The sequence below is a fragment of the Phalacrocorax carbo genome, chromosome 5 (assembly GCF_963921805.1).
Source record: "Phalacrocorax carbo chromosome 5, bPhaCar2.1, whole genome shotgun sequence".
NCBI classification, from domain to species: domain Eukaryota; kingdom Metazoa; phylum Chordata; class Aves; order Suliformes; family Phalacrocoracidae; genus Phalacrocorax; species Phalacrocorax carbo.
The window spans coordinates 23,398,614-23,411,901 of record NC_087517.1 but is presented as its reverse complement, the minus strand read 5'-3'; the positions used below and the strand labels follow the sequence as shown (position 1 = coordinate 23,411,901).

General features: G+C 36.4%; 1 protein-coding gene across 3 annotated transcripts in view; it reads left to right on the top strand.

The window, feature by feature from the left end:
* TLK1 (tousled like kinase 1) overlaps positions 1–13,288 on the top strand; it is a 72,423-nt gene that overhangs the window by 41,477 nt on the left and 17,658 nt on the right. For all 3 annotated transcript variants that reach the window (XM_064451576.1, XM_064451577.1, XM_064451575.1), the window contains exons 7-11: positions 979–1,068; positions 1,905–1,997; positions 3,218–3,328; positions 4,945–5,081; positions 6,335–6,523. In XM_064451576.1, the coding sequence (XP_064307646.1) occupies positions 979–1,068; positions 1,905–1,997; positions 3,218–3,328; positions 4,945–5,081; positions 6,335–6,523 (620 nt within the window). The remainder of the gene's footprint in view (positions 1–978; positions 1,069–1,904; positions 1,998–3,217; positions 3,329–4,944; positions 5,082–6,334; positions 6,524–13,288) is intronic.

Sequence of the window (13,288 nt, the reverse complement as noted above, 5' to 3'; positions counted from 1 at the left end):
AAATGGATCACATTGAATATGAAAACTAAAATTATCTGTTAATGCTGGGACTTTTTTGCTAAAACCTAATTTTTAAATACCAAGTAATCCTGTAAAATGTTGAATAAATGTTAAAATGTTCTAATGACATGTATTCACAAGCCTAACACAAAAAAGGGGAGGATTTTTGTTACTTAGGAGGAAACTGAACCCCTAACTCAGGACTTTAAAAGCTCAGCTTTTGATAAATCATAAGTTTTTAAATAATTGGTACCTAATTTGCCTGTATCCTTTTAAAATTCTCTTTGTTGGTCAAGCTAATTAATTATTTTCCTCCTCATATGCACAATGTTGGTGTTAAGCATACCCACGTTATTCTAAATGGACAAACAGGTTTTGCCAGTTACAGAAAGGATTTATTTTCTCTGCTGGTAGACCTCAGCTTTTATTCCATATACTTTCAACTTCAGGCATACTTATTCTTGCTAAGAGTATGGAATGTAATACAGATTGTGGAATTTGGCTTGAAAACGGTCTCATTCACACAAACTAGTGGGTTTTGGGAAGTTTCAGTAATGGGATTTGTGTTCTGATCTGCACTAGCTTCCCATTTCTGGTTCTCCTATGGGAAATAACTGCTACAAAAATAACTCACATTACTGTATTTTTGAGTTGTGAAAGCTTAGAATCAGAAAAATAAGTCTCTGTAAGACTGACATCACCTTGTATCAGTCTTGTATTGTCTTAAACCTTCCAGTCTGTTTCCCAGAAGTGAGTCTTAGTTTTCTCAGAGAATATATTGCACCCATGCTAAACTGCAAGTGATACATAACAGGGTAGCGACAGCTCTCAACGCAGTGATCCACATCGTATCTTCTGTAATAAAGATACCTTATTTCCCTGTTCTATACGATTTTCCTGCCAAGAGTTGTAAACAGGCTATGTTCATAATTAAATATTACAATGGTGTCTAAAATCCTTTGGTTTTGTGCATTCCAGGTTCGACAGAATAGTCCTTCTCCTACTTCATTAGCTTTTGGGGACCACCCTATCACGCAACCAAAGCAGTTATCTTTTAAAATTACTCAGGTAACTATTTTTGAGTAGAGCTATCCTATATCATTTCAGACTGTAGGAAAAGCTGATCAGTATGTTTATTTCTTTGTCTTTCAGCTGCTTCTAAACTCCTAATGGCTTTCAAAATCTTTGCTTTTTACAGTCTACCAAAGCATTTTACTTTTAGATTCAGCAGCTCATAATTTAAATCTCTGATTAATTTTATATTCTTGCACTTGCTCTGCTTCATGAGTAGTTAGGTGACCATGTTATTTGTAAGCTTTTGCTCAAGATTTTAGTGTTGTGTGATCTTAGAAGTAGGGGTTGCTTTTTCAGTCAGTATTTGAACTGACAGCTGCTTTTGTCATACTGCATTTAAAATATGACATTGAAGAAGAAAAATGAGATGGTAATCAAAATGATCAAGATATCATTCTGCCATGACTTGTAAAAGCCAAAAGCAACTGGTTTATCCCCACTGCTGTTTCTGACATGAAGTGTTCTATCTTTCACAAGTTAGAAGGAGGCTATTTCACCTGTTGACCAAGCACAGAGAATTTAAAGTAATTAGCTAACACTTACATTCTTGCCCTGCTTTGTATGCTTGTTTGTGAATGATAACTTTTCAGTTAGAGATGAAAACTTTTAACACTGTTAGTGGTTTATTCCAACTGTTCAGTTTTTGCCCTCATGAAGAGGGAAAGCAGTTTTGAATAAGAACCTTCCATGTTACTTTCAAAACATGTGGAAATGAGATGTGCTGGTTTTGCTGAATGTTTTAAAAAGTAGTTTATTTCTCTACATAACAAACATGAGAAAAATAATGCTGTAATTGTTAAAGGATAAATATTTCCAAATGTTCTTTTTAGACTGATCTCACAATGCTGAAATTAGCTGCACTAGAAAGTAATAAAAATCAAGACTTGGAAAAGAAAGAAGGTCGTATAGATGACTTACTCAGGGTAAGTGTTAGACATGGGGTAAAGATATTTATTCAGAGCAACAGGCAGTTAATCTGTGGCAAATATTTTAAATGTTTGAACAATCATTGTTCTTAAAAATTACCCTGGAGTTATCTAAATTAAAAGGTGCAACAAGTTTTTAATATATGTTAATTTTTTTCCCCTGAAAATCCAAGCAGTCTATAAAATGAATGCATAAGGGGTTTTTTTTCTGCTTCTGTCCTACAACTTGTTAGTGAGGAAATATGTTTATAGACTTTTTGAAGGTACAGAGAAGGCTGATGCTGTTTTGCAGGCAGTTGCTTAATTCCTTAAGTTCATAATACAATTTCACATAACAGGTGGGGTTTGTTGTTCTAATTGTGAATAGCAGTTATCAGTGGGACAACTGCTGGCAGTTTCAGAATGGAGGTGTTTGACAGAAATTATTACAGGCAATAAATAATTACTTTTAATAAGAAACCTATATTATACTATGCTGTAAGACCTGTTTTTATTTTTAAAAAAATCTTAGTGCTGGTGCTCTTGAAAGAAGTGTTGAAGACGTGATATATGGAAGTATGAAACAAAAAAACCTGTTTTCACATAGTCTGTTTAGTGTTTATATGTGGACAAATACATATTAATCTGTGCAATCATACATTATAAACTTGTAGACTGTTTTAGCACATGTTCAACAGTATGGGATAGACAAACCTAACCTTTTAAAAAAAAGTAATTTAGTTTTAAACAAAATAATATTGCTGTGGGTTTTTTAAGGTAATATGCTAAATATAATTGGAACATAGGGAACTTGTTAAACTTTATACTCAGATAATTGGAGCTTTTATAACTAAATTTTTTGTTTTCTTTTAAATTAAAAATGTTCAGATTTCACATGACTAGCAATCAGATATAAAGGATTTGGAGCTAAAATTAAACTTTCATTTTAACACTGGAGGACAGGGAGCATGATCAGTACAATGCTTTTATATATTATTTATATGCTGAATGCTCTGTAATACACAAAGCAGCTAAGTGTAAAGAAAATACAAAAGGAAGCAAGAAATCCTTCTAGAGGTTGGGATAGGTCTGTGAAATGAGATTTTTGCCTACATATATAAGTTTATGCATGTTCCTTAGTTTAGTCATATGAAGATAGATACCATTAGTTTCTGTGACAGCTGATGAAAAAGATAGTGTTTCGATATATCTTTTCATATTTTGTATATATTTGTTAGGCTAACTGTGATCTTAGAAGACAAATAGATGAACAACAAAAGCTACTTGAAAAATATAAAGAAAGGTTAAATAAATGTATTTCCATGAGCAAGAAGCTTCTAATTGAAAAGGTAAGTTTACTGCTTTTAAAATGTTTGTGATAAAAAAAACTGTGAGGGTGTTGTAGAACTCCCATTATGATTCCTTCATTTTCACTTTAACTTTTTCACATTAGTCTCAAAACTGAAACTTCATATGCATGGTATCTATCTGGCAGTAAGTGAATTTACAGGCCTGACTAGGCAAAATAAAATGTTGAGCCTTTTTCAGATCGTGGAAGATGTGCCTTTTTTAATTTAAGGAGGGTTTTCCCATCACGGATAATTCAGATATAGCAAAGCATAAAAGGTAAGAATTTAGGATGTTGCTAATTTTCTGGACAAACCTTAAGAATAAGATTACAGTGGATGAAAAGATGTCTGAACATATCTCTTGTGGAGAGGAGATGGATAAAATCTATTTGTGAGACACTTAAGTGGCTGAGATAATTTTTGATCTAAAATGAGAAAATGCTATGTCGGCTCAGAATTAATGGGAACAAGGAAATGAAGGTGACCATTTACCTTCATACTACTATGAAAGAAATATTTATTTCAGTTTAGTGCCAATTATATTTAGACTAGCAGCAGTTTCTTAAAAGACAAAGATGCCTAATACTAGCTGCTAGATGTTGCTGTCAGATACAAGGGCACAAACTGATCCGTCAGAGGATTAGAGAGTTTCCTCGCTAGCATGCCATAAATAAATTATTGCAGTCCTTTTTAAGTTCCGGCACGAGAGGGTTGCAGGGAAGAGATGCATCAGATCTGTTCAGCATGATGCTAGGTGGAAACCTTCAGATAGAGAATATCACATAGGCTGTTTTTTTGTGAAAGGCCATGCAGGCCTCCCCTTCAGTCCAGAAGTCTTATTTCCCCAAAGATCCGTAATTCTGTTAACTTTTCACCTTTTTGTGCGTGTGTGTGTGATTTTGGGCTGTAGGCATTTCTTAAGAAGCAAGCATTTGTAACCATTAAAGATGTTTCTGTCCGTCAGTGGTGTCTGCAGTGCTTGCTCTTCTTGTGCTGAAGCAGACTAGGCACACTCAGTCATTTATCACACCCCAAGGATGCTTGTGGTAGTAGTGACTGGTTCTGAGAAGGACATCTGCTTCTATTACTGCAAGTGAATATCTGTTTGCAGTTAAGTCTACCTGTAGAGCATTCCCACGTAGAGATTCCTGAGCTGAGTCAGTTTGGTACAAGTAGTAACATAGATGCTCTGTCAAGGGAGTTTCCGGGCTAAGTATAGCAGATGCACTCCTGATATTTAAGCAAGCTCATTTAGTATAATAGACATGTACAGACATAAACTTAATTACGTGCCTGTATGATGCTGATACTCTATCAGTTTTGCTGTATTTACAAATGTTGTTAATTATGAAGAACAGAGAACTTTATAGGGAAACTGAGTCAAATTCGATTTTTTTCTTGTGCACAAATCGTCATTACTACCAATTCTGACAACTGCAGATGTTTGACTTCTGCAGAAATTAGAATAAATGGAATAAAGTAATAAAAGACATTTTCAGGTACTCTCCTTTTATTCCTCCCTTAGAAAGCTGTTGGAGGAAAAAAACCTGAGTGTTTTTACTGACTTTTTGAACACTTTAGTATTACTAAATATGAATGTTTTTTTGTTTTCTTAGAGTACACAGGAAAAGCTGGCAAGCAGAGAGAAGAGCATGCAAGACAGATTACGCCTGGGGCATTTTACAACAGTTCGTCATGGTGCTTCATTTACTGAACAGTGGACAGATGGCTTTGCATTTCAAAATCTTGTGAAGTTAGTCAATGCTATGTTCTTAAAATTCTCACTAATTGTTAGTTCCCTCTAGTGGATTTTTATATTACTAAGGTTCTAGGATTGGAGTGGCTTTCCAGATGTTGTATTTTGCTTTGCCTTTGAAGACTGAGAACACAGTACAGAACTCCCTTAATCAATTAAGAGAATACTATGGCTGGGTGTCTTTGAAAGATGGTTTGGTTTCACTCGGTTCTAACTATCCTTAGAAAAGCACAAATGTACTAAATGAGCACCACGTAATTATTCAGCTCAGCTGGTAGAAAGCTATAAACCTAAATCAGTGATTTTTTTCAAGCAGCTAACCACATATAGTGGTGATCATCAGGGCAGATGAGGTCTGTGAACTTCTTACTGGTCAGATTGGTGCTGCCTGTGCATCTATCACTGTGGCAGCTTTGTCAGGCATCCAGCTCGTCAGTGCCATGAAGGAGGAGTGACAAATATGGCAGCCTCAGATATGGTCTAGTGCAAGTGGATGGGGGAAGGCAGCCACCTGGGAAAGAGTTGCTGCAACAAGTATTTCAGCAGAGATGGAGCCAAGGAAAAGGGCTCTGGGAGACCATTAGAGATGGTGGTAAAATAATGATGCAGTGCCTCAAAAGGTGTTCTTTGGTTGTAACAAGTCTGATTTAGTCTTTGGAGGTGTGTGTGTATATATATATAAAGTAATTCACCAAGGTGTTAATTTTTGAAGGGCAATATGTATTCTTAGCATTATGTGATTGCCTAGGGCACTGGTTTTTTAAGTCAATCTTAAAAACAACCTGTGTTTTGCTTAAAAGTTCTAATTGATTGCCATGCAGCCAAACTGATAATTTATTTGGGAATGGTCAGATCAAATCCAGTATTTGGCCTATAAAATTCAAGTCCTCTCAATTGACTCTGTTACATTTCTTTTGATGGTATAAAAGAAGGTATCCACAAGCTCACATACATTTTTTTTCCAAGTGCAGAAATCATGTGTAACACTTTCAAAAACAAACCAAAACAACCCCAAAACAAAACAACCAAACAAACAAAAACCCCCACATATTTCAAAAGTAAATTGTGCCAAAACTTTAGCAAAATTTTTGCACCTCATGAAGAACATTGATGTTCTTTTTCCTAGGAAACATTTTCACATGTACAGTAAGTTTTCTAAAAATTTCATAATGCTTTATCAGTTAAAAAGTTAGTTCTTTAAAAAACGCAAAATGATGAAACTTTAATAAAGCTTTTTTTGGGGTTTACAGGCAGCAAGAATGGGTGAATCAACAAAGGGAAGACATTGAAAGGCAAAGAAAGCTCCTGGCCAAGAGAAAGCCTCCAACTACAAATAATTCTCAGGCACCATCTGCCAATTCTGAACCCAAGCAGAGGAAAAATAAAGCTGTGAATGGGGCAGAAAACGATCCCTTTGTTAGACCCAATTTACCACAGCTGTAAGTTTAACATTTCAATCAGTCTTTTACATAAATTCTCAGATATTGTCTGTGTGAGTTCTATTCAAATAACAGCATAAAAAGACACTCAGTATATTCAGCAGCTATATTCTCATTGAGGACTTGCTGATGTTAGAGAAATTTGCACCACTGCCTATGAAGATGTCATACAATTGCCCAATTTATTTTTGGTAAAATCACCAGAGAAAGGCTCATTCTCTGTTTATGCAATGTTCCTTCAGCTTTCCTGATCTAGAGTTCTTATTCTGGTTTCTGGTTTCCTGTTCTTGTAATGTCACTGATACCTATTGAACTTTTCTTGATCCACATTGGTTTAGGAGCCTCTCCTTTAGTTAGAGATCATTTCACTTTTCATGGAACAATCTTTAGCTAACAAGAAGAGCTTTTTTCAGCTTTTAGTATTTTAAGACGTGTTTAAAAACAAACAGGAAAAAAAATTCCCCCCCCCCTTCTGAATGCTAGATGAGAGCAACTGTCAGAAGTTACTTGATCCCATTTCACATATTGACAGTGTTGAAAGTCGTTTGTCATTCAAACATAAAAAATGAGAGCTATCAAAGAGTTCTCAATTTTTCAAGTGACATTTCTTCCTGCAGACAGAAATGGTATAATTCAAGGCACAGACAGATGTGTTCTTGACATATAATTTGAGCATTTTAAGAAGTTGCTGCTTGGGGCTACTAGTTATTGCCCGTGATGCTAAGAGGCTGCAGCTGATAGTGTATCTGTTCCTAGTCAGCTTAAATATAAAGTAAATAACCAGGGTTAAAAAGACTAACAAATTAATCTCTGTTACTTTACAGAAGTAGCTCCATGTGTTGACTGTGGTCACCTCTCACTTGGGGAGGTAGTAATTTATACCTCTGGAGGCGGGGGGTAAAAAATTACTCTGGTTAGATCTGCAAAATACATGTTTGGACTGTGAGTTTGAAGACAGCTGCATATGTTTTGCGTAATGCATCATTCTTAAAGTTCATGTTGTGAAATTGTTTGGCTGGACAAAAATATTATGAAAATACAGTAGCAAGGCTGGCAATGTAAGCAAATCTTGATTAGTGTTACTCAAGTATTTTGGTAGAGAGCTGAAGAATCATCACTCAAATTGATTCTTTAGCAATATTTAGTGCCTACCTTTCTTCTCTTAGAACATAATTGATATTTCTGAATAGTATGGTAAAGGTTACTATCATGTGAAAAATATCTTTTTATTTGAATGTAATACCTCTTGTTATTAAAAGTAACATGTAAGTAATGGAAAATACCTGAAAAGTTACAGAAGTTTTAATTTGCCAGCTTTTGGCCACATCTTAATTCATGTTAAATTTCCATAATACTACTGCTGCTTTAGGAGGTGATAAATATACATTTGGGAAAAAATACAGAAGACATGTTCTAATTATTATGTAGGACAAGATTAATTCCTGATAATAGGCTTCTGAATATTTTCTGGTGTTACACAGTTTTAAATAGTTTACAAATTACTAAAAACTTTTCAAATTTTCATTTCATTTGGCTTAACCAGTTACATGTTAAATGGCACATGAAAATGCTTGCTGGTTATGGAATTGCCATAGCATAAATGTAAGCTGTTACTGAATCAAAACTGTTTTGCCTTTAAGTATCCTAATTTGGTCATTATATAATCTATATACAAGATTGCTTGCCTATATGATAAGCTTATAAATTATGTTTCAGACCTTTGAGCAGGCCTGTAATATGTCCTGAGATCACAGAATCATTAAGCTGCATCATACTCTTAGGCCTTTACTTGAAAAGGTTTGTTAAATGTTGGTATTGAGGATTAATTATAATTTTGTAGAGCAGTATTGTGTGTTGACTCCTCTCTGCTTCTCAGTACAGAATTAAATAAGTTTTCTGTATCTTGGTAAAACATTTATTAATGGTGCACTTCCATTTTAGAGTAAATTTGTCATCTGCTGTATGTGATTCCCTCCTATTACATTGTGCTTATCCCTGTTCCTGTGTTACTTTGAAAGCAATTATCTTAATTAGTATAGCCAAATGGAAGAAGCTCTGTTTACATGAGACATGGGGAAATGAAGAGCTGCTTGAGATTAATTAACTAAACCAGTAGTAAATCAGTAGAACATATATGCAACTGATTAGGCAAATCTTTTTTTAAACAAACAGACAACTTGCTAGCAGTTGTTAGCAACAAGTGTCTCTACCACTGCATTGTTTTCTTTAGAAAATGTCTCCAGCTGCAGGTATTGACGAGACAAAATGATCTATAGCTTTCTAACAAGCAGTATTATTGAAGCCCTCTCTGAAAACAAGTGTTCCCTGTTTTGAAATTGATTGAAGGTGTTGCCCGAGGCTTTCTTAATAAGGGCACTGTTTTAGTTTAGCTGAATATACTGTGGTCTCTGATAGGATTTTAAAAGCAAAATTTCTGCACTGAAGTTATTAGTATAGAAGTGGCCATCTGCCGGTGTCCTGTGAGTGAATGGTGGGTTTGGTGTTTAAATAACATGCAACAGATGAGTCCAGACACTGTCCTGGTTTTCCATCATTCTTTCCCTTTTTGTGGCCCAAACAAAATTAAAAAGTAGTTTTAATTTTGAGAGATCTCTTTTCTACTGAACAAAGTAATTTTATTAGTCTTTCATAAAAGGAATAAATTGAAATTTATTTAAAGAAAAAATATTTATTTCAAGTAGAGGTGCCTTCTTAGCCCTGGAAAAATCTGTTCAAAAACCCTGTTACAAATTTTTTTGAGACTGAGAGGTTATAATGCTAGTCCCCACTTCTTGGAAGAAGCTCTTATCTCACTAGACAATTATTTCTACGAGCAACACTTCATTTCATTAGGTGGTGTTGTCCTTCCTGTGAAGCTTCAGCCATGTCAGTTGTACTCACTTCCCAGTGACTTCCTCTTCCTCTCCTTCCCAGTTCTTCCATGGAGTCTGCATGCATCCTTGTCCCTGCATGCAATTTGGAATAGGAGAGCAGAGGGAGCTGGCAGTTTCTTACTGTAGCTGAACAAATACAGAACAGAATGCTTCCTGTAAATGATGCATGGAACAAATAAAAATATTTTCAGAAACTTTTTCTGGCTGAAGTGCCAACAATGTGTCTGGGCTTTGCAGGACAAGTAAAGGCAACTCCTTTCCTGAGGCAGTCTCTTTCTAAGGCAAATATGGAAACAGTGGGCAGAAAGACCTCATGGAAGGCTTTGACTTGGTCAGTGTCTGCCCATCCTTGTAGAAATTCGAGGAACTAGAGTGAGAATAAGGTTAGACGAAAAAAGAAATGCTTCAGAAATTGTAGCCAAAAACTTGTATTGGATGTGTGTATGGTTTTGGGGCGTGGCTGCATTCTGCTGTGCCTATGTATTCAGGATGATTTTTCAACTGGGAGAAGGTGGGAGGAGAGATGGTTGTAGATGTGCCAGGCTTGATCATCATGACAAACAAGGAGCATGTGGCCATTTTGTTTTTTTGTCTTGTCTGTACCCACTAGTAAGAGTGTTTTGATCATAGAAGAATGTATTGCCTGAGCTTGTGAGGAAGAAGTGCAAGGAAGATTGGTTATGTCTACCCATGCATCAGAGCCTTTGAAATTTAGCTATGAAACATTGTTAAATGACTGGAAGGCCTATTTTTGCTAACTAAAAAAAAAAAAAAAATCTTTCAATTGGTGATAATCAAGCCTTTCAGGCCAGGTAAGCTGTCCACATCCTTCCAGCGACAAGTAAACGTGGCACACCATAGCCCTACACGTCACAGGAAAATTACACTATGTGCAGAGAATATGTGCAGTGCTTTTTTGGGGAATTTCAGGAATTCATTGCATGTGTGTGATAGTTCATCTGGCTGTAGACAGTTAAAATACGGCATTTATTGCACAGTAATTTTGAGCAGAAAAGATCATGGTTGGCACCAGACTGTTACTAGATTAATTCATGTAACCTACTCCCAGCTGCCCTTCTTCCCCAACACTCTTCAGGTTAGCCTCAAGCCTGACTATCCAACTTAAGTTTATTTAGTGGATGGCAGCAGCCTGTTTCTGGCTGACATCCCTCCCCTGTGCTCCTCAACCTTTCTTCCTCCACATCTGATAAGATCTGTGTGTCTCAGGTGATGGAGGAGCAACCCCTTCTGCAGGAAGTGATGGTGTCTCATGGTGACTCCTGTTCTCAGAAGGTGCTTCCAGTGTGCTGCTGCCCTGCAAAAGGCGGTGGGCAGGTGGATATAGGTGGGAAGCAATGGGCTGATGGGAAGCAGTTTCTAGGCTGGATGTTTTCAGCCTGTGCAGTGGGGTGGTGGCCTATAGCCAGAAAACAGACAGCATGCACACTGTCATTGTTTTACTGCTATTTGTTGTATGCTATCTTAATATGAATATAAAATATAGTGTAATGTATTTATAGATAAAAAGTAATAAACTCCTTCTAAAGGAAAAAAAATGTAGATGTTTCTGAATATGAGGGAATAAAGTTTTGTTTTTCATAAGTAAACTAACAAAATCCAAAGTGACTACGTCTGTGTACAGCTCAGCATTTTATATGCCTTCCTCCAAAATGTGGTGGTCAGTAATGACAGTTTCACATTGATGTGAATCATGCTGTGCCTCTAATAGAGTTAGATTTGTAAGGAAATAGAAAAATGGAAAACAGTCATTTATTGGGATATAGCATGGAAATATGGAAAGACTGACTTAAAATCTTAATGTTTTCAATATGACCTCTAACTTGTGCGCTGTGCTCAAGAGGGCTATTTAAGAACTTTTTGGAAGGCAGTACTTGCTAGAGCTGTCTAGGCACTGTGTCATAACTCTGCGTAGATAGCAGAGGTTTTATAAAAAGGACCAGATTTCCTGTATTATGTTAGTTTTTCAGGGGATCTATGGTTTTAGGGCTGTCAGTGTTCAATGAAAATTCTGAAAGGTCATGTCATAAACTTAATGTTTTCAGTGTGTTTTACTTGTGGTTCAGCTTTCCTAAACCACCTAAATAGTCTTCTTTCTGAGAAGGAAAAACTTTACTATCTGCATTTCTGGAAATGCACAAACCTGTAATTTATACTACAGACAAGAATCTGGAAAGAATAATATTCAACCTCTAACACATTGGCATTGATCCTTTGCCTTTTTTAATTGAGAACTTAATCCATATTAGAGTAGTTTGCTATTTAAGTAGAAGTATTGAAAAAATGTCAGGGATGCTGCTGTGAGTTGTCTAGTGTGGCCTTGATGCTTGCTTCGATAGGTCTAGCAGGCGCATTACAGCAGGAGTTAAAGCATTGTTTTCTTAGGTTTCTTGCTGTTATGTGGACTGTACAGAAAATGCATTGCCAGCTTTCCTAGCTATTTAGACACTCCATTTCACGTTTGCTTTAGTGCCTCTTCTTTTAAGATGTAGCGTAAATTGTCTAACCCCAGAGGATATTCTGTCAGGAGAAGAATATAAACATTTGGTCCCAAAATCTGGTAGTAAGGGACCTTTTGTCTTCCTTGGAGAGGTGAATTTCCTCCTCTGTTGCCTTGAGAGTGTTTGGGGATGACTGTTGACTGGAATATGGGGCTGCTTTTCATTCCAGCAGGGAAAAAAAAGGTGCAGGATAACTTTGTATGATGCTTCTTAAAAGAAGGGTAGCTTCCTTCTCAAATTCTGACAGGATGTGGTCATGGGTGCTTTTGTCACCTGATCTGAGTGTTTTCTATACATTATAGACCAGAAGGTTGATGAAATAACTACAGTCCTATGAAGCTGTTTCTAGGTTCTTGGAAATCTAAGTGCTGTGGTCAAAAAAGAATCCAGCAATTTCAGTAATATTCATGGAGAACGTCTGGTCAACTAAATCTTCTGTCCTGGCCAAGTCAGAAAAGGGGCAGTGAAATTCAGTGTTTATGAAATCAGGAATAGGAAAGGGGGTCTATGAAAGCTTCAGAACCACCAGGTTTTATCCTGAAAAGATGTACTCCTTTATTATCAACTTTTAAGACCCATAAATACAGGGTTTAGAATTCTGAAAACTGTGGCAAACTTCATCCAAATTCAAAAGGGCAGAAGTAGTTAGATTTCTGCAAATTTTATCAAAGTTGGCATTTGCCGATAGAAATCTGAATTGGTGTGCCTCACCTCTGAGGAAACTACTGGTGATTCTCAAGATACTCATGTTCCTTAGACTTGCAACATGAACAGCATGTATAGCCTTCTAAACACTGGGTGTAACTTTTCTTCCCAGGACCGTTCATAATTGAATCTGCTAAAATACAGACTTTGAAAAATGTATTATGCAGTTAGTTTTAGGTTTTTATCATGCAAGAAATGGTAAATCTAGTCAAAACTGTATAATGTTTAATTTTAATTTGTTCATAGGGATTTGTGTGACTCCTTTTAAGGAGGCCATACCTCTTTCTCCTTCCCCATCCCGTTCCCTTTCATCATACACATATGGTTTCTCCTCTGGAACTTGAAGTCTCTGATTTCTTTTCTTTGGTGGTTTGCCTTCTGCATCTTCTTTGTTCATTTGTCAGATGGATACCGCATGCAGACAGTTCGTGGGTTTCTTAGTTACTAATCTGTGTGGACAGTCTAGATCCTCTGGATGATAACTGACTTTGTGTCCTAGTGAGTCTACAGATAGTGAGGGACCACTGAATTAATTGTAGCCAGGAATCTTTTCTCAAAGGAAGATGAAAAGAGAACAAGCAGAAGAGTCGCATGCCACTTCAAAACTGAATTTGTGGTCTCATGCAAAATGTAGTGTTAATGAACTT